Source organism: Vicugna pacos, chromosome X (assembly GCF_048564905.1).
Source record: "Vicugna pacos chromosome X, VicPac4, whole genome shotgun sequence".
NCBI classification, from domain to species: Eukaryota; Metazoa; Chordata; class Mammalia; order Artiodactyla; family Camelidae; genus Vicugna; species Vicugna pacos.
In genome coordinates, this window is record NC_133023.1 from 42,965,253 (window position 1) to 42,987,519 (window position 22,267).

The following is a 22,267-nucleotide window of genomic DNA, read 5'->3' on the forward strand; positions in this document are numbered from 1 at the left end:
TTGTTAATCCTTAGGACCATCACTAAGAAAATAACTCAAATATATACATATAGAAAAGAAAAAAATTAAAATGGGACACTAGAAAAAAGCTACTAAACACAAAAGAAGGCAGTAAAGAAGGCACTAATTGAAAAATTAAAAAAGAAATAAGACACAGAGAAAACAGAAAAATGGACAATGTAAACCCACTTTGTTAGTTATTAGATTAAGTACAAATGAATTAAGTTCTCCAATTAAAAGGCAGAGATTAGCAGAAAGGATAAAAACCATAATCTTACTATATGCTGTCTACAAGATACACACTTTAGATTCAAGACTACACTAATATCAGAAAACAGACTTTAAGACAAAAATTGCTATTAGAAACAAAGAACACTTGATAAAAGGGCCAATCCATCAAGAACATATGACAACTATAAACGTATATGCACCTAACAGAGGCCCAAAATATATGAAGCAAAAACTGACTGAACTGAAAGGAAAAACAGGTAATTCAACAACAATAGTTGGAGATTTCAATACCCCACTTTATCTAATGGATAGGACAATTAGAAGATGAGCAAGGAAACTGAGATGTCATGCTGTCTGAAATTTCCCTTAAGATGCCTTTAAGAAAAAAGAATGCAGCAAATAGAGCAAAATGTTAGTTATTAAATCTGAGTAATATGTGTGTTCATGATACTAACCTCTCTAATACTGTGCATATTCGAAATTTTTCATAACAAGTGTGTTATCCTAAAGGAAAAAAATCTACTGATTATTCTTGTGCTTGTAACCATGTTAATTTGATTGATACAGCAGTACAGTATATTTAAATCTTATAAAGCTAATTTCTTCTCATTTACTTTTTTCCATTCTAAAATTCTTTAATCATATCTGTTTACTTCTTTAAATTAATTTTAGAATGAGTTCCCCACAAAATTCCACTAGGATTTTGATTTGGGATAGTGTTAAACATATTATACATTAATTAAATGACCCTTGATAAAAATCAGTCCTTGTAATCGGGCACATGCTACACTTCTACTTATTCAGGCATTATTTTGTTTCTCAGTAATGTTTTGACACTTTCTTCATGTAAGTTTCACTGTATTATGGTTGATACAGACATATGGCAATTCTTGATTCTTGGATATGTGGTTTATATTCAGTGATTATCCAATTTATTGAATTCTCATATTAGTTTTAACAGTTTTTCAGTTGATTCCCTTAAATGTTCTACTTATACACTCGTATCATTTCTTTCACTTGTGAAATACTTACTAAACATCTCCCATGTGTCAGGCACTATGCAAGGTGCTACAGATACAATGATGGAAAAAATATACATATATATTTGACTCTTTCTTACTATATAAAAGGGCAATTTGAAAATCTTGAAGATCTACATGGATAAATGGGCAAAGGTCAGAAATAAAATTTACAAAAAAAGAAATTCTAATACTAATACAAACATATAGGAAATGTCTAATCAAAGAAATGTAAATTAAATCACTGAGATATGTTTGCTTGTGAATTACCAAAGATCAAAAAAACAGACTATCTATTAGATAGAGACTACTTGTTTTCAACCCAGTATCATTCTCCCTTTCTTGCTTACTAACAAAAAAATCATATTTTTGTGGAACAATGTTTCTAACTAAAAAGTATATTTCCTGGACCTTCTGGCAGATATCTTGGCCATGTGACATAATTTTAGTCAAAGAGATATTTTTTAAAAAGTAGATCTTAAAATTCCTTGGGGGCAGGGGCAGTGCTCGGTAGGCCTGTTGTTTTTTCTTTGCTCTTCCTCTTCCTCCTGACTGCAATTCAGACCCTTCTGCTGGAGGCAAAGCAACCATCTTGTGACCCTGAGGGGATAATCACTCACTAAGGATGCCTGAGAGGTTCCTATTACTCATAGGCAAATACTATTCCTAACTATATGCTCAATGCCTATGAGGATTCATAAACGAGTACTCTCACACATGGCTGGTGGGAGTGTAAACTAGTAAAACCTTTCTGGAAAACAATTTGGCAACACATATTCATGAGCTTTTAAAACATTCATATTAACAAACTATTGGCAAGAGTGTAGGGAATCAGGCACTCTCATGCATTGCTTGTGGGAGTGTAAATAATCTCTAATATGTAATTGTTAAGTGAGAAAAGTAAAGCACATAACAGTATATAAAGTATGGTTCCAACTGAATTAAGAAAGAAGTGAAAAGAAAATATACACATGTATTTACTTGTATATGCATAAACTACATCTAAAAGGATATACATGAAACTGGTGACAGTGGTTGACTCCAGGTGGAAAATCGGAAAGCTGTGGAACTGACGTGGGAGGGAGACTTTCCACTGGATATCCTTATATACTTTACCTTTCTAGAGTTTCATTGGAATCTATCCCAAGTATATAAATGAAGATACAAATACTTACATATAAAAATGTTCACTCTAAATGTTATCACTAATTGTAAAAACTTGGCAATAGGTTAAATGACCTACATTAGAGGAGTTAGGTAAATTGGGTATGTCCATGGAATAGACTATTTTGTAGCCATTAAAATATTATGTATAAACAATGGCATAGGGACATGCTTATGATATGATATTAAAAGGCCAGATATATTTATTGGTTTTCAACTTTTACAGTCAACCTCTAATCAACAGAGTATTAATCACAAGACAGTGTTAACAACCTTGACAATGTAAATGAAAAAATATAACTTATAGAAGGCTGGAGGAAGGAAGAAAGACTAGCAGCACTAATGTCCATATCTTAGAAAGTGGGTAATCAAGAGACTGACAAAAGCTGATGGAAAGAGAAACAGAGGATAAGTTAATAAATCAAGAAATGATGGTATAAACCCTATTGTCTTGAATTTTTGAGGTAACTACCAGAAAAATGGAAACTATAAGGTTGCCTCTCAGGCATGGGATTGGAAGTAGGGAAAGCAGAGGCAGAAGACCACTGCATTTCATCCTAAACTTCTCTGTACAATTTGATTTGCTACCAAATATATACATTATTTTGATTAAAAGGCAAACAAATTTTAAAGTAGTGTATATGACCGATTTCAACCATAAAAAGAAAAATGCATAAGAAAAAGGACTAGAAGTAAGTATGTCAAAATGTTAACAGTGGTTGCTTCTGGGTGGCAGAAACATGGATGATTTCTTCTTTATACTTTCCTCTATTTCCCAAATTTTCTATTATGTTAATCAGCCAGAAAGTATAGGAGAAAATAAAATCAGAAAATAGGCCTGAAGAAAGGTAAAAGAGAAATTTGCTGATTGACTCACTAAGAGAACACTTTCCATGACTGCCCTCCCACCCCACTCCCCCAACCCCAAGCAAATATCAGAAAGGCCAAATAAGACTGGGTAGGGACAGCAGGCCCTTTACTTCCTGGGGAACCATGAGGGTACCAAGATGCCAGCACCCTCTGTGGCAAACTGTTGCAGTAATTGCTCTCAATTTCCTCACATGTCCTTGTGTGCATAGAAGGATTTTGCAGTTCCCACTCTCAAAAGATAGAATCTATTTCTCCACTCCTAGAATCGAGGCTTGGCCATGTAACTTGCTTTGGCCAATGGGACAACAGAAAACATGACACAAGCAGAGGCTTGAAAAGTGCTTGCTCACTGAGGCTTGCCCTCTCTTGCTGCTGGACACCCTCCTGCTACTTTGTGAAAAAGCTTAGACTGGCTTCTTGGTGGATGAAAGGCCACATGGAGGGAGGCCCCAACCATCCCAAACTAGGTCCCAGACACCTGAGGGAAATCTTTATAGGCCATCCAGCCCCAGCCAACCTGGTCCAGACTAGAACAACAGCTCAGCCAACCTACAGAATCATGAGAAATGATCAACTGTTGTCCTAAGCCACTAAGTTTTGGGTAGTTTGATAAGCAGCAAAAGCTAACTGACACACCTGCCAATGTAAAAATCACCTAGCCAGTGAAATGAATAAAATTCTTTTATTACCCTCTAAATTCCATATTCAACTCAACAAGCATGCTTTCTTCCTTCCTCAGAGATGGCTTCTCAGCCAGTAAAGGTGACAATCTAAGGAGTCTTGGGCTTTGCAGAGCTCAACAGTCAGCAGAATTTCTCTCCTTTGACAACAATATTATTACTAAAGGGCCAGGGATGATGGTAGCAGAATGTTCTCAGAAGCCTTAGGCTGCTTGCTGAAATCTATTCAAGATCTCCTCTTTTCATCTTAAGTCATGTAATATCAAAAGCAACATGCTCCATTACCTCTGGTTTTGGTGATCTGAATGCATGAACTCTGTCTTACTGATCATTTTTGCTCCAGCACCTAACATGGTACCTGGCACACAGCAGGCACTCAACAAACGTTTGCTGAATAAACAAATGAGTGACTGAATCATGTCTTCCTATATTAAATATCCTACCTACTCCAGTCTATTTTTCCCCCAACCTTCCCCACAGTTTAAGGGCAGAATACTGGATCACCTTTAGGACTCCATGGAGCATCATCTGAATTCTTCTTTTTCTTGGGTCGAGATTTCAAAGCAGGGTCATCGTCGTCAGACTCCAGGGAAGGGTAAACTGCAGTGAGAGGGAAAAGCAGGGTAAACTGAGATCTCATCCATAAGGGTGACGACACAATGATACCAACCCTGAGTTGTTCTTCCCACCCCTCTACAAGTGGACCCTTTACTTCATCCATACTCAACCTCAGGAATCCCTGAATATGCCACAAACTTTTTATGTCTTTCCACTTTTGCAACTTTGCTGCAAATGTCCTTCTCCTAGAATCACCTAACTCTGATTTCACTCACCCAACATCTATTTAGTGAGTAACTTAATGAGTTAAAGACCCTACAAAATTCAGCTTTAGATTCACTTCCTCAAGAAGTCTTCCCTCTCCTTTTAATCTCATTCAGATGCTTCCTCAACTATCCATAGTACCCTGTGTACACCTCTACTGGAGTTGTTATACAGTATTTAAGAGATGATTAGTAAATTTGTCACCCTCACTTTACTGAGAGGGCTGGGATATGTATTAGTGGATTTTAAGCTAGGGGAGCAGAACATAATGCACAGTAGGTGCTCAGTAAGTATTTGCTGAATTCATGGAAAAAAACATGGTACACACATTCACACAAAGGGGAAGAAAGACAACTTAGGCTCAATTAGGAACAAGATTACTGAAACTGAATGATGTGAAAGACAGAACACACATAAACAAGTATCTTATCCTATATAAATACATACAAACATCCAATTTTATCATACTCTCCTCACAAACCATATGCAGTATCTACAGGATTTAATGGGGAGATGATCTAGAAAGGTCCTACTGATGAGGTAAAACTCTGCTGCTGCTAAACCTAAAAGAAAAGTAAAGTGAGAGTGAAAATTTCCTAATGACCACTTCCATTCCTCTTTAATGACCAGCTTCAAATTTCTCTAGAATTCTACAAATTTCTCTAGAATTCATCAGAGAAATCCAGTCTCCCATGTCCTTCCAGAAGGGCCTCTTTGTAGGAAAATGGGTCCATTCTTCAGGCCTTCCTCCTTGAGAGAAGAAGGAAAACCTCTGCTACCTGATTTATTTAAGATTTTTTTTTAAAAAAGAAGGGTTGGGGGGTGGGAGAGTATAACTCAGAGTGCATGCTTAGCATGCATTAGGTCCTGGGTTCAATCCCAAGTACCTCCATTAACAAAAATAAATGAATAAATAATTTTTCTGAAAAACTAAAAAAATTTTAAAAGAAGGGTCATTAATTGTCCCTAGAAAGAAATAACTACTGATAACAGAGTTGTTTGAGAAAGGTCCCATCCGTACTAGCCCAATGGCTGTCAATGTTATTTGGTTGGGTTTGAAACGTTTTTCCACCTGAAGGAAAGAAGTGTAGTATTATAGAAAGACCATGAGTCTTAGGATCAGACAATTACTTTCAAATCATGGACTAACACACTAGCTTTGTAGCCTAGGAAAACTTCTGTAAGTCTCACTACTTTCACTCATAAAATTAAAATAATAGATGCTACCTGAGTTGCAAAGTTCTTAGGATTGAGATAATATGCATAGAGCAACATACAAAAGCAATTCCATTCTAAGTTTCAAGTCTTATTCAAGATGAAATAAGATGTAGGTAATAATTAATTCTAGACATTTAAAGAAAATATAAGTTAAAATATACATATTAAAAATAGAAGGGTGGAAAGAGTGCTGCCCCCTCCCAAAATGATGGAGATGTGAGCTCCAAGAATCTGTCCTTCCTCTGAAGCAACCATTTAGCTGTCAAAACCTGTAAGAATCTACATTTTGGGGACTCTGGAATTCAATCAAAAACTTACAACAAGAAAGAGAATGTTTGTGAGGTAGGAAGGGATAGACTGGGAGGTCGAGATTTGTAGATACTGAGAGGTATATATAGAATAAATAAACAGGTTTATACTGTATAGAACAGGGAAATATATTCAAGATCTTGTAGTAGCTCATGGTGAAAAAGAATATGAAAATGAATATATGTATATTCATTTATGACTGAAAATTGTGCTGTACACCAGAAGTTGACACATTGTAAACTGACTATAACTTAATAAAAAAAATTCACACAAAAAAAGAAAGAGAATGCGTAACAAAGAAAAGGCCTGCTTAATTAAGGCATTTAAGGAAAACTCTGTCATAAATTCCCAGCTGACTGCTGAGAAAATGGAATGAATACTTCAGTGACCACATACAACAAGGGATACAGTCTTTGCAAAAATTTTTGGAAAGTCATTAAATATATAGGTAACTGTAGCTTATAATAAGCAGTAACAGAGTGAGGAGGAAGGAAAATATGACTTCCAGAGTTACCACATTATAATATTCAAAGTGTCCAGGTTTCAACAAAAAAATTATGAGGCATGCAAAGAAATGGGAAAGTATGTCTCATTTACAGGAAAAAAAATTGATAAAAACTGTCTGTGAGGAGGCTCAGACATTGGACTTACTATACAAAGACTTTAAATCAACTGTCTTAATTATGATCAAAGAGAATCATGTTTCAATAAAGATGATAGTATCAATAAAGAAATAAAAAATATTAAAAGAAACCAAATAGAAATTTTGGAACTGAAAAGTACAATGGCTTGAATAAAAAATTCACTAGAGGGATTCAAGAGCAGATTTTGAGTAGGCAGAAGAAAGAATCAGCAAACATGAAGAAAAAAATACCCAATCTGATGAGCAGAAAGAAAGAAAAAAAAAAGAAAAATGAACAGAGGCAAAGGGACTTTTGGGACACTATCAAGATCACCAGCATATTAATATGGGAGTGCCAGAGGGAGAGGAAAGCAAGAAAAAGGCAGAAAGACTATATGCAGGTACAAGGGCCAAAAACTTTCCAAGTTTTATGAAATACATGAAGACATACATCTAAGAAGCTCAATGAATTCCAAGTAGGATATACTCAGAGATCCACACTGAGACACATTATACTCAAACTGTCAATAAACAAAGACAAGAAAGGAGAGGATCTTGAAAGCAGCATGACAGTAGCAACTTGTCATCTACAAAGGATCCACAGTAAGATTAACAACCTATTCTTTATCAGAAACAATAGAGGCCAGAAGCAGTGGGATGATGAATTTAAAGTGATGAAAGAAAAAGCTGCCAATCAAGAATACATCTGGCAAAACTATTCTTCAAAAATTAAAGCAAATTAAGACATTCTCAGATAAACGAAGGCTGAGTAGTTTGTCATTAGGAAACCTGCCCTTTAAGAAATGTCAAACAGAGTCCTTTTAGAGGACTTTTAGAGAATATGAAAAACGTCAGTAAAAGCAACTACAGAGGTAAATACAAAAGCCAGTATTATTGTATTTGTGGTTTCTAACTCCTCTTTTTGTTTTCTGTATGATTTAAAATTCCAATGCATAAAATAATAACTATAAATCTATGTTAATAGGAATGATGTTTAAAGATGTAATTTGTGACAAAAATAACACATATGGGGTGGAAGAGCTGTATAGGAGCAGAATCTTTGTATGCTGTGGAAGCTAGATGGTACTGATTCAAACCAAACTGATAAAGTTAGGATGTTAGTTGTAATCCCCAGGGTAACCACTATGAAAACTGAAAAACATATAAAAAAGTAAATGAGTCATTCAATTTGGTATACTACCCCCCCCAAAGTAAATTACACATAAAAGAAAGCAGTAACTTAGGAACTGAAGAACAAAAAAGACAAAAGACATTGAAACACATAACAAAACAGCCTAAGTAAGTCCTTCCTGTCAGTAATCACTTTAAATGTAAATGGATTAAACTGAGCCCTCAAAAGGCAAAGACAGGTAGAATGGATTAAAAACATGATTCAACTGTATACTGTATATAAGAGACTTACATTAGGTCTCAAGAAACAACTAGGTTGAAAGTGAAAGCATGAAAAAAGATATTTCATGCAAATAGTGACCAAAAAGAGAGCTGGGGTGACTATACTAGTATCTGAAAAAATAGAATTTAAGTAAAAACTGTTACAGGAGATGAAGAAGGGTATTACATAAAAGGGTCATTCAATCAGGAACATATAAAGCAAATATTGACAGAATTGAAGGGAGAAACAGTTCCACAATAATAGTTGGAGACTTGAATTCATCTCACTTTCAATAATGAATAAGACAGCCAGACAGAAGGTGAATAAGGAAATAAAATATCTGAACAACACCAGAAACTAACCAGACCTAATAAACATATATAGAACACTTCATTCAAAAATCAGTACAATACACATTTTTTTTCAAGTACACATGGAATATTCTCCAGGATAGACCATACTCTGGCCTACAAAACAAGTCTCAATAAGTTTTAGAAGAATGAAATCATATAAAGTATCTTCTCCAACAACAATGGAATAAAACTAGAAATCAGTAACCATACTGGAAAATTCATAAATAAGTAGAAATTAAACAACATGCTCTGAAAAAAATCAATAGATCAAAGAAAAAAATCACAAGTGTGATTACTCTGAGATGAATGAAAACCAAAATACAACATACCAAAACGTATGGGATGCAGCAAAAGCAGTGCTCAGAGAGACATTTATACCTATAAATGCCTACATTATTAAAAAAGATCTCAAATCAGTTATCTAACTTTACACCTTAAGAAACTAGAAAAAGAGCAAACTAAATCTGAAGCTAACAGAAGGAAGGAAATAAAAATTTGAGCAGAGATAAATGAAATAAAGAAAAGAAAAACAACAGAATCAACAAAACCAAAAGCTGGTTCTTTGAAAGAAGATCAACAAAATAGGCAAATATTTAGATAGACTAATGAAGAACAAAGAGAAGATATGTCTACCTAAAATGAGAAATGAAAGTGGGGACACTACTGCAGTACTTACAGAAATAAAAAGGATTATAAGAGAATATTATGAACAATTATATGCCAACAAATTAGATAAACTATATGAAATGGACAAATTCCTAGAAACATACAAATCACCTAAACTGACTGAAGAAGAAATGGAAAATTTCAACAGGCCTGTAACAAGTATAAAGCTTGAATCAGAAATCAAAAGGCTTCCAACAAAGAAAAGTTCAGGACCAAGCATTTAACAAAGAATTAACACCAATCCTCGTCAAACTCTTCCAAAAAATAGAATAAGAGAAAACACATGCTAACTCATTCTATGAGGCCCTGATACCAAAGCTAGAAAAAAAGATACTACAGGAAAAGGAAACTACAGACCAATATGCTTTATGAATATTGATGTAAAAATCCTCAACAAAATACTAGCAAACCAAATTCAGGCGCCTATTAAAAGGATTCTATACCTTGACCAAGAGGGCTTTATCCCAGGAATGCAAGAGTGGTTCAATGTAAGACAATCAGTCAAACAACCTAAGTGTCCAGCAATGGATGAATAAATAAATAAAATATGAGAGATACATATATGTGTGTGTGTGTGTGTGTGTGTGTGTGTGTGTGTGTATATATATATAAAATTAAACAAACAAATAAAGGAGTCTAAACTCAGTCCTAAAAAGAAGGAAATCCTACCATTTGTGACAATATGGATGGACCATTAGGGCATTATGCTAAGTGAAATAAGTCAGATAAAGGCAAATACTGTGTGATTTCACTTATATGTGGAACCTCAAAAAAGAGTCCAAACTCACAGAGAAAAAGATCAGATTTGTGGTTACCAGAGGAACGGGTGGGGAGCAGAACAGGATGAAGGCGGTCAAAAGGTACAAACATCCAATTATAAATAAATAAGTACTAGAGATGGATGTAATGTACAACATGATGACTACAGTTAACACTGTTGTATGATATATTTTAAAGTCGTTGAAAGAATAGATCCTAAAAGTTCTCATCATAAGGAATAAAAACCAGCTTTTTTTTCTTTTTACTTATATAATATGAGGGATGTTACCTTATCATGGTAATCATTTCACAACAGATGTATGTCAAGTTATTATGCTGTACCCCTAAACCTATGCAATGCTATGTCAATTATTTCTCAATAAAATTGAAAAAAATGATATTTTTCAAAATTGTGTGAAGGCGAAGATTAAAAGTCATTTAAAGTTTAATGACAAAAATATATTTTCTTTCTCCTTAAAAAAAGAAAATCAATCAATACAATACACCACATTAATAAAACAAAGGAAAAAACACGATCATTTCAGTTGATGTAGGAAAAGCATTTGGCAAAATCCAACACTCATTTGAGATAAAAACACTCATTTGAGATAAAACTAGAACTAGAAGGGTACTTCCTCAATATGGTAACAGGCCTTTCTGAAAACTAACAGCTAAAATTATACTCAGTAGTGAAAGACTGAATGCTTTCTCCTAAGATCAAGAATATCCATTTTCACTATTCAACATTGTAATGGAAGTTCTGTCCACAGCAATTAGGCAAGAAAAAGAAACAAAAGGCATCCAAATTAGAAAGGAAGATATAAAACTATATTCTATGTACAGAAAATCCCAAAGAACCTTAAAAAAATCTATTAAAGCTAATAAGAGAATTCAGCAAATTTGCAGGATAAAATGAGATCAACATATAAAATCCACACACTGTAGTACTGGCATAAGGATAGACATATAGATCAATGGAATAGAACTGAAAGTCCAGAAAGAAACCTATACATCTACACTCAATTTTTGACAAAGGTGCCAAGACCATTCAATGGGGGGAAAGAACAGTCTTTTTTAAGAATGAGTGTTTGTATTCTATGTCTATGAGTCTATTTCTGTTTTGTAATTTTGGGTTTTTTTAGATTCCATATATGAGTGATCTCATATGGTATTTTTCTTTCTCTTTCTCGCTTACTTCACTTAGAATGACATTCTCCAGGAACATCCATGTTGCTGCAAATGGTGTTATGTTGTTGGTTTTTATGGCTGAATAGTATTCCATTGTATAAATATACCACCTCTTCTTTATCCAGTCATCTGTTGATGGACATTAAGGCTGTTTTCATGTCTTGGCTATTGTAAATAGTGCTGCTATGAACATTGGGGTGCAGGTGTCATTCTGAAGTAGGGTTCCTTCTGGATATATGCCCAGGAGTGGGATTCCGGGTCAAACAGTAAGTCTATTTCTAGTCTTTTGAGGAATCTCCATACTGTTTTCCACAGTGGCTGCACCAAACTGCATTCCCACCAGCAGTGTAGGAGGGTCCCCTTTTCTCCACAGCCTCTGCCAGGAGGACGGGGGGTGGGAAGGGACTGGGACTTCAAAATGTAGAATAGATAAACAAGATTGTACTGTGTAGCACAGGGAAATATATACAGGATCTTGTGGTGGCTCATAGTGAAAGAGAATGTGACAATGAATGTATGTATGTTCATGTATAACTGAAAAATTGTGCTCTACACTGGAATTTGACACAACATTGTAAAATGACTATAACTCAATAAAAAATGTTTATATATATAAAAAAATAAAATATCAGAGCTAGAAAAAAATAAAAGAGAAAGGGAAAAAAAGAACAAGTGTTATACAAAGAGAAATAATAAAAATTCAGTTGATAAATTAAAATGGAATACTAAAAATTATTCAAATAATCCAAATGAAGGCAGGAAATGAGAAATAGAGGAACAAAAACTAGAGGTAATAAAGAAAAAATAGTAAAATGGTAAGCCTTTACCTGAACATACTATTAATTACATTAAATGTTAAATAATCTAAAAATACCAATTAAAAGACAGAGATTATCAATAAGGATTTTTGTAAAACCTCCACTAAATGCTGTCTATAAAAAAATTCACTTTAAATGTAATCATATAGGTGGATTAAAAAGTAAAAGAAAATAAAATTAGAAAAAGATGTATCATACTAACACTAATTAAAGAAAGCTGGATTGGTTATATTATCAGACAAAGAACTTCAGACCAGGGAAAATTAGCAAGGACGGAAAGGGTTATAACATAATGACAAGAGGGTGAACTCAACAATAAAACGTAGCAATCTTTATCAGAGCTTCTTCCAACTACACGAAGCAAAAACTGCAGGAACTAAAAGCAGAAATAAATAAATCCTCAATTATACTTGGAGACATCAACACATCTCTCTTAGTAACCAATAAAAAAGTATACAGAAAATTAGCAAAGATATAGATCATCACCATCAATCAACTTGATATAAATGAAATTTATAGAACGCTCAACCCAACAATAGAAGAATACATTCTTCTCAAGTTCACAATGCACAATTATCAAAGACTAAATCCTGGGTAAAAAAAATTCAAATCTTAATAAATTTTAAATGAAAACAAAAACTGTCCTTTGAAAAGCTCGATTAAACTGACAAGATGCCAGCAAGAATGACAAAGAAAAAAAAGACACAAATTATTAACATCAGGAATGGAAAGGGAGATATCACAAAAGACCTCACACACATTAAAAGGATAACAGGGGAATACTAAAACAACTCTACACTCATAAATTCTACAACTTAGTTAAAATGGATCAATTCCTTGAATTCCACAAACTATCAAAACTCATTCAAGACAAAATAGAAAACCTGAATAATCCCATATCTACTAAAGAAATTCATAGTTAAAATCTGAAAAAGAAATCCCTAGGTCCAGGTGGTTTCACTCAAAAATCCTACTAAACGTTAAAAAAAAGAAAAAAAACTAATTCTACCCAATGTCTTCTAGAAAAACAGAAGAGGAGGGAACATTTCCCAGCTCCTTCTTTCAGACAACATTGCCTGATACCATAATTAAAGACAGTACAAGAAAAGAAAATTATAGACCAATATCTCACATAGACACAATCATCCTCAATGAAATACTACTATATCAAATCCAGTAATGTATTAAAAAAATACCATGAGCAGGTAAGATCTAGCTTGTGATCTCAAGTCTGTCAATATTTGAAAATCAATCAATGTAACCCACCATATTAACAGACTAAAGAAGAAAACTACATGATTATTTCCATTGATGGAAACAGAACATCAGGAAAATTCAACATCCATTCATAACATTGTTTTTAGTAAAACAGGAATAGAAGTGAACTTCCTTAACCTGATAACCTATATAGATAACATCATAATAGTGAAAAGACTGAATGTTTTCCCTCCTAGGCAAGGGTTTTAGTTCACTCTCACCACATTGTGCTTGAAATCCTAGCCAGAACAAAAAGGCAAGAAGGGGAAAAAAATACAGACTGAAAAGAAAGGAATAAAATTGTTCCTACTTGCATATAACAGGACCATCTAGACAAAAAATACCAAGAATATATCAAAAAAAATTCCTAGAATAAATGAGTTTACCAAGGTTGCAGTATGCAGACTTAACACACAAAAATCAATATTTATATACATTAGCAATAAACAATTAGAAACCAAAGGTTAAAAAAAGGTTCCATTTATAGTATCTCCAAAAAATACAGAACTCAGGGATAAACCTAACAAAAAAATGTGTAGGATCTGTATGCTGAAAACTATAAAACACTGATGAAAGAAATTTTTAAAAGAGTAAACATAGAGGAATATATCATGTGCATAGTTTAGAAGACTTGATACACCTAAGGTGACAATTCTCTTGCAGTCCTTGTGGAAAACAGTTTGGCAGTTCCTCAAAGAGTTAAACATAGAATTACCATATAATCCAGCAATTCTACTCCTAGGTATATGCCCAAGAGAAATGAAAACATGTGTCCACACAGAAACATGCACACAAATGTCTACAGCAGCATTACTCATAGCAGCCAAAAGGTGGAAATAACCCTAATGCCTGTCATCAGATAAATGCATAAACAAATTGTGATATATCCATACAATGGAATACTATTCAACCATAAAAAGGAATAAAACACAGATACATCCTATAACTTGGATGAATGTGAAAAACATTATGGTAAGTGAAACAAGCCAGACACAAAAGGTCACATACTATATGATTACTTTTATATGACATATCTGTAACAGGTAAATCTATATGGACAGAAAGCAGATTAGTGGTTACCAGCAGATAAGGGGAGAGGGACATGGGGAACAATTACTTAATGGACCCAGGGTATTTTTCTGGGGTGATGAAGATGTCTTAGAACCCTTCATTGGGTGAGTAGATAAAGAAACTGTGGTAGATTCATACAATGGAATAATACTACTCTTCAATAAAAAGGAATAAGCTATTCATATGCAACAACATAGATGAATCTTAAAGGCATTATACTGAGTAAAAGATGCTAGTCTTAAAATACTACCTACTGTATTATGACATTCTGGCAAAGAAAAAGCCACAGTGATGGAGAACAGTGGTTGCCAGGAGTTAGGGGTAGAGGGAGGGCATGACTACTAAGGAGTAACATAAGGGATTTTGTAGGGGGTTCTGTGTTCTACTCATTGTGGTAGTGGTGGTACAGGTGGTTATAAGAATCTAAGTGTATATATATCAACAAAGCACACTTTACTTAATGGCAATTTAAAAAATAAAATTTTAAAAACCTTTTATCGAAAAGAAAGACAGACTGAAAATAAATGACAAGAGCTTTCAACTTGAAATGTTGTACAAAGAATATTAAGAAAAAGGAGTAAAATAAAACCAGAAATTAATAGTAAACAAACACCAAACATTACAGTTAGTAAATCATCAAACTAGACAAACTATTACTAAACACCACAGTCAAGACAGCTAATCCCAAAAAGGAAATGTCAATTCAAAATCAGTAATTCTACTAACGTAAATCACCATTAGCAAATTAACAGAGAAAAACTATGAGTTTATATCAAAGGATGCCAAAAAAATTTTGAAAAAATCTAATTCCACTCCCGATTTTAAAGCAAACAAAAACCCCTCAAACTATAGCTAGAGACTCCCCTGAACTTCATGAGAGTAGTCTATCAGAGACCTACAGAGCCCTACATATTGAGTGAACAAACACTGGCAGCATTACCTTTAAAGTCAGAAACAACACAAGGATGCCCCGATCACCATTACTATTCTGTTATAAAACTAGAAAATCTAGAGGTGTGAATACTAGAAAGAAAGGGAATGTTATGGGCTGAACTGTGTCCCCCAAAATTTGTATGTTGAATTCCTAACCCTCAGTAATTCAGAATATGACTGTATTTGGCAATAAAGCTTTTAAAGAGGTAATTAAGCTAAAATGAGGCCAGTTGAGTGAGCCCTAATCCAATCTGGCTGGTGTCTCTTTTAGAAGAGATTAGGCTATACAGAGGGACACCTGGGGCCCATTTGCACAAAGGGACAACCACATGAAAAGGTAGCAAGAGGGAGGTCATCTGCAAGCCAAGGAGAGGCCTCAGGAAAAACCAAGCCTGCTAGCACTTTGATCTCATACTTCTAGCTTCCAGAACTGTGAAAAAATTAATTTCTCTTGTTTAAGCCATCCAGTCTGTGGTATTTTGAAATGGAAGCCCTAGCAAACTACAATAGGGGACATAGATTACCTACCTCAAGAGCCCAAGACTGAAAAACTAATAGAACTAATAAGAGTATAAGCAAGGAAATCCAACACAGGATCAATATAGAAAAATCATTTTCCTGCACACTAGCAACAGCCAATTAGAAAATAGATAAAAAAGATGCCATTTTCAATAAGAACTAAACTAAAAAATAAAATACCTAGTAATAAACTGAAGAAATAAACTGAAGAAGAGCTATATAAGAAAACCTGAATGAACACAGAGAAAGACCATGTCTGAAGATAGAAGGACAAGGTGGCCTGTTTTGTGACTGCTCTTACCCAAAAGGTAAATGGCAGAATGATCCAGAAGTTGCACTGGTTCAAAAGCATTTTTTCCTGGCATGTTGTTTTTAACCAATCAGTGGTGAATTTTCTCATATTTCAGAGAAAGCCTTAGCTACATATGAAGACCTACACACAAAAGCTAAAAATCCTGCAAATACTGCCTCCCATCAGAGGAAGGGCAAATGATGGCTTTGTTTTCTACAAAATTCAGCTCTGGTGGGAGAGGAGGATGGCTAAGAGTGCAGATGAAGAAGCACTGAAGACACTTGCCCATTTTAAAAACAACAACAAAAAAGACTGCTGATGACTAGGCTCTGGATCAGATTTTAATTTGATGAAGTTGGTATCTATCTTAAGCAAATACCCTCAAGAACCTACACCTGGAAGGAGGAAGCCTGAGCCCAGCCAGGGTTTAAGGCTGCAAAGGATCCACTGACTCTGACACTGGGTGCAAATGTCAATGGGCTCTAACTGGGCAAGGATGAGTATTAGGACTGTCATTACCTAGGCCAGTGTTATGGTTTTGAAACCACAGAGATTTCGAGGGGTGTGCCCCAACACTCTTTTTCCTGTAAGCCCTATTATTTTTACTGCACAAATTTTCAAGATGTTTTCAGAAATGCATACATCCCATTAAAGCAGAAAGGGCTCTGATGGAAGATGTCAGTCTCCATAAATTAATCTGCATATGCCATGCAATCCTAATAAAAAGTCCTAGCAGGATTTTTCATGGAATTTGACAAGCTGATTCTATAATCCCTTTGGGCTAGAAAAAACTCAATAATGGCCTAGAAATTCTGGAAAAATAGTAACAAATAGGTGAATATCTCCTTGTTAAACTGCCTTTCCAGTGCTGCTGGGTAAAGCAGGGACCGGGAAGCAGAGGTTGAGTGAGCTGTTTGTTCTGAGGTAGGACTCATTAGACCAGGTCCAGATGTCTTGGCTATAGATCAGTGTGATTGTATGCTGAAGGCAGGACGGGTAAGCCAGGGAAACTTGACGTGCCCCTAAGACCAATCTCAGTGCAGCCCAGAGATGGTGGGCTTGCTGAATATCTGTGTTCTCCTCAGGTCCAAAGCATGTTCTGCAGAGGGAATTTGCCCTACCAGACTTAAGACCTATAGTAACTAACCTATGTGGTATTGCCATAGCAATGGACAACTGTTTTTATGGAACAGAATATTAATGACATCTAACACACAGCACTTACCATGTGGTAGGAAATGTTCTAAGTACTTTATATATAACTCATTTAATCCTCACAACAATCTATGAGGTAGGTACTATTATCACAGAAAAGTTAACTAGTGTGCCCAACGTCACATGGCTATTAAGGAACAGAACTGGGAACAGTAGAAAACCAAATTCATTTATACATCGGAATTTAGAACAGAAGTGAACTTCAAATCAGGGGGATAAATGACAAACTAGTCAATAAATGGTATTGGGGCAAATGACTATCCATGCGAGAAAAAAGTTAGATTCTTCCCTCCCACAATTCACAAAACTTATTCCAGAAAAAGAGCTAAAACTTTAAACTTCTATACAAGTTTCAAGTGAAAATATAAGAAAGTCTTTTTACACAAAACATAAAATACAAAAAATTGATAAAGATGACTATGTAAAAGCTGAAATCTCCAACATGCTTAAAATATCATAAATAAAATTAAAATACAAGCAACAGACTAAAGAAAACACTTTTCAACATTTGTAGAATATATTAAAAAAAAACACTCCAACAAATCTAGACTATATTAAAAGAATGCCTAGAAATCAGTTAAGAAAAACTAACATCATAATAGAAAAATGGGTGAAAAACTAAATAGATAATTCATAGGAAATGAATAAGGAAGAGCCAATAAAACAAACTGAGACACCATTTTTGCCATCAGATTGGCAAAAATTAAAAAGGCTGATAATATCCACTATGGTAAGACTTTGTGGAAATAGGTATTTATCATACACTGCTCATATACTGACCCTTTTGGAGGGAGTATGACACTACTAACATTTATTTTGTACATTCCTTTCAACTCAGCAGGTCTAGCTACCTTAGAGAAATGTTAACTGGCTCATGGGCACAAAAGGTTATTTACAGGAATTTTCATTGCAGCATTGTTAGTAACATTAAGAAATCAGAAAAAGCCTAAATGTTAATCAGTAGGCAATGGTTAAAGATATGATGGTACATCTATGCTATAGACTACTATGCAACAGGTAGATCTCAATGTATTGATCAAGTAGAGCTCTATGTACTAATGTTGAAAGATATCCGAACAAGTTGTAGAACCACACACACTAAAGGAAACTACACCTCTATGTCTACATATGGGTATAAATACAAAAAACTGCAAGGTATACATCAAACTGACAACAAAGGTTGTCTTTGGATAACCTTCCTCAGAGGGGGAAGAGTGTTAGTAAAAGGGAATTTTTGCCTTCTCTGTCTTGTTCAAATTTTGGTCAATGAGGATTAATTTTTTTTAAATAACACTAAAATAAAAACCTATAATTAAAGTCAGCTTTACTATATAAAAACGGTGCTTTATACTTTGTAGTACTCAATACATTTTAACTTAAAAAAGGAGTCATCTATTAAATGTGACAAGCCCACTAAAAGGTCATTATATACCTTTGTAAGGGATGAACTGAACGACACAACACAAAAGATACAAGTAATGGAAGTAAAATAGGCAAGAGGGAAAAAAGAGTCATCAGCAGTAAAGATTAGACAATGCTAAAAATGGCTAATAGCTATCATTTTTTGAGGGCCTCCCACGAGCAAGGCACTGTACCAGGTGCTCTGTGGAAGCATCATATCTAATTCTTACCATCGACCTGTGAGATATCCACCCCCATTTTACAGATTAAGAAAATATGGCACAGAGAAACCAAATATCTAGGCCTTTGCTCACTATAGGCTCTCCTGGATTAGATTTGGGATTGAGACTGGGGCTAGGGGGAGCCCTTCTGGCCTGGACTCAAGCGCTCAGCTGCCCTTACTATACTCTGCATCCTTGAAGCATGCTCCCAAGCTGTCCTGTTCATCCAGACTGGCGTTCTCCTCCTCCTCCTCGCTCTCGGTTCTCCAGTATGCTGGCCGCTTGATGGGCCGCTTCCCTGGGGTGCGCTGGGAAGCAGGACTGCTAGACACTGTGCCCAGCCCACTGCTGGAGCTCCCACTGCTTCGGTCCTGCCCCCCGGTCCACCAGGCCTGCAGGCTGGAGGTAGCTGGTGAGGACGATGAGGACTGCAGGTTGGCCATGCACAGCATGCCCTGGATGGCCTCCTGAGTGCTGGGAGAGGCAGGGGCCTCGCTGCAAAGGACAGAGGAGAAATGCTGAGGGAGCTTCTCTAGTTGTCAGAGGAAACCAGTCATCAGAATAGTCAGCGAGGAGGGACAACAGGTGTGGGGGTCAGGGTGAGAGGAAGGAGAAAACCATCCCAGGTGAAAAACCAGAAATCAAACTAAAGACCAAAACAGTATCAAAGACTGTTTTCATAAAAAGACCACTCCTTCTTGACTCAAGTCTCTCCAGAGACAGCAGGCAAGATGGCAAAGAGAGGGGCACACCTCCCTCCCTGTTTACCCATGCACATTCTTTTCTTTCTTTTCTTTTTTAAACAAGGCCCAGAAAAGGCCCTGTTCTCCTTCCATGCTTTTTCCAGACCCTCTTCCAACTTCCAAAGAACCCAAAACTGATTACCCTTGAAATCTGTACATCGCCTCTCGGTCAGATCTTAAGTTCTTTGGGACAGATTTCATATCTACTTTATTCTTTCAGGCCAAATTCCCTGGCTAATTCTTTGTCCCTTTAAATGGCTCAATTAATATCTACTGCTTGGCTGACCCAGCTCTTTGGGTGGTGAGCAGGGTTGTGTGTTGTCTGATCACCTAGAAAGGGGAGATCAAAGTCAGTACTCACGTGAGGGCAGCATAGTCAGGTCCCCCCACCTGCCTGCTGGCCTTGAGCAGATCAAGAATTCCACCAGCTCCACTCCCATTCCCAAGCTTGCCTTCGACTCCTTCTACCATGTCCTCATCTGTTGTATAGTCCTCCTATTGGGGAAAGAGGATATCACCTCAGCTGCCCAGGGTTGGTCTGGTAAGGCCCCAGTACAGGGTTGACAGTCTCATTCCTGATACTAATATCTTTTGAGCACCAAGTGTATACCAAATACTAAGCAGAATATTCGTTCTTTCATGTTAATCGCAACAGCATCTTTGTGAGACAAGCATTATAACTCCCATTTTACAGATAAGGAAACTAAGGCTCAATGAAGTTAAATAAGTTGTGTAAAGTCACAACCAGATATTTCAAATCAGATACTCTTTCCTGCTACATCACACTGCCTTTTAGTCTACTCCGTGTTTAAGGATTTTAAAAATATTTCAGCTAAAGTATAATCTTCCATTTATATATTCAGCAGCACTTAGCATACAGCCTTTCACTAAATAAATATTTTGGGAACTGAATGCATAGAATGTCATTCCAGTTGGAAGCGGGGGAGACAATGTGTATTCTGTCTCTGTAACCAGAATGAGCAGAAGACTAGAAACTTGGCAGGATCCTACCTCAATGTCAAACTCAACCTCTCCTGGTTCACGAACTCGGTTGGGGTCAGAGCAAGGCTTCGCACGGGGCAACTTTCGAGGAAATTCTAGAAAAAAACGGAAAGCATTTATCATGAAGCTAAGATTAGCACCTGAGCCAAACACCCAGGGTAAAGAATATAAGACTGTAATTTTCCTGAAAGTAATGACCACAGATGACTAATTTAGGCAGGTTAGGAATTAGCTTATAAATAAATCTCTAGAGCAAAGTTACAGGGAAGCCTACAGAAGTGGTAAATCAGAATGTTAACAAGTTAAACCTAAGGTCTTGAGTCTATCGAGGGTACCAAAAACAAATGTGGAATGTGCAGGGCAGGAAAGAAAAAGAGCCAGTACACACTTGGTCTTATTATCAGGGTCGCCTTCTCCTTTCCCAGTCTCTCATCAATCTGTAGTTCATCATCTGAATCCAAGTCAAATTCATCCTCCATCACCTGTTCCGCCACCAGCCTAGCCTTGTCTGCCTTCTTTGAGATCTTGGCTCTCCGAGACTTGGATAAGTTCTTTACCTTCTTGGTACTGGAGAGAGAGGAGGAGTACATAAAAACAGTCATACTCAATATGGTTAAGATGGCAATCCTCCTCAAACTGATCTAGGATACAGTGCAATCCTATCTGAATCCAGCTAGTTCTGTAGAAATTAATAAACTGATACTAACATGTATATAGGCATACAAAGGACTAAACATGGCCAAAACACTTTCAAAAAAGAACAAAGTTGGAGGACTTTTACTACTCAATTTCAAAATTTACTATGAAGCTACAGTAATCAAGGTAGTGTGATATTGGTGTAAGGATAGACATATACATCAATGGAACAGAACTGTGAGTCTAGAACTAGATCCTAAATTTATAGTCAACTGATTTCTTACAAAGGTGCTAAGGCAATTCAGTGGGGAAACAATAGTCTTTTCAACAAACGATGCTGAAGTGGGGAAGGGTATAGCTCAAAGTGGTAGAGCTCATGCATAGCACGCACGAGGTCCTGGGTTAAATTTCCAATACCTTCTCTAAAAAATAAATAAGTAAACCTAATTACTTCCCTCCCCTCCCCAAAAAACAAATAAGTAAAAAAAAAAACAACAAATGGTGCTGAGGTAACTGAATATCACATGCAAAGAAATGAATGTGGACTCTTAACTCACATGATACACAAAAATTAACTCAAAATGGATTATAGATCAAAATGTAAATCATAGAGCTTAAACTATAAAGCTTCTAGAAGAAAGTATAGGAAAATATGTTTGTGGCCTGGGATTAGGTAAAATTCAAAATGTTTGTACTTCAAAAGACACCATTATGAAAATGAAAAGACAAGCCACAAACTGGGAGAAAGTATTTGTAAATCATTTACCAGGAAAAGGATTTGTATCCAGAATACTTAAATAACTCTTAGAACTCAACAAAAGACAAACAAGCCAACTAAAAAACAAGCAAAACATCTGAATAGACA

General features: G+C 35.8%; 1 protein-coding gene across 4 annotated transcripts in view; it reads right to left on the reverse strand.

The window, feature by feature from the left end:
* The window catches only part of PHF8 (PHD finger protein 8), an 85,452-nt gene that overhangs the window by 14,035 nt on the left and 49,150 nt on the right, over positions 1-22,267 (reverse strand). For all 4 annotated transcript variants that reach the window (XM_006218267.4, XM_015251183.3, XM_006218266.4 and 1 more), the window contains 5 exons: positions 21,155-21,333; positions 20,776-20,861; positions 20,126-20,259; positions 19,203-19,516; positions 4,469-4,564 (listed from right to left, as the gene is read on the reverse strand). In XM_006218267.4, coding sequence (XP_006218329.1) covers positions 4,469-4,564; positions 19,203-19,516; positions 20,126-20,259; positions 20,776-20,861; positions 21,155-21,333 — 809 coding nt within the window. The remainder of the gene's footprint in view (positions 1-4,468; positions 4,565-19,202; positions 19,517-20,125; positions 20,260-20,775; positions 20,862-21,154; positions 21,334-22,267) is intronic.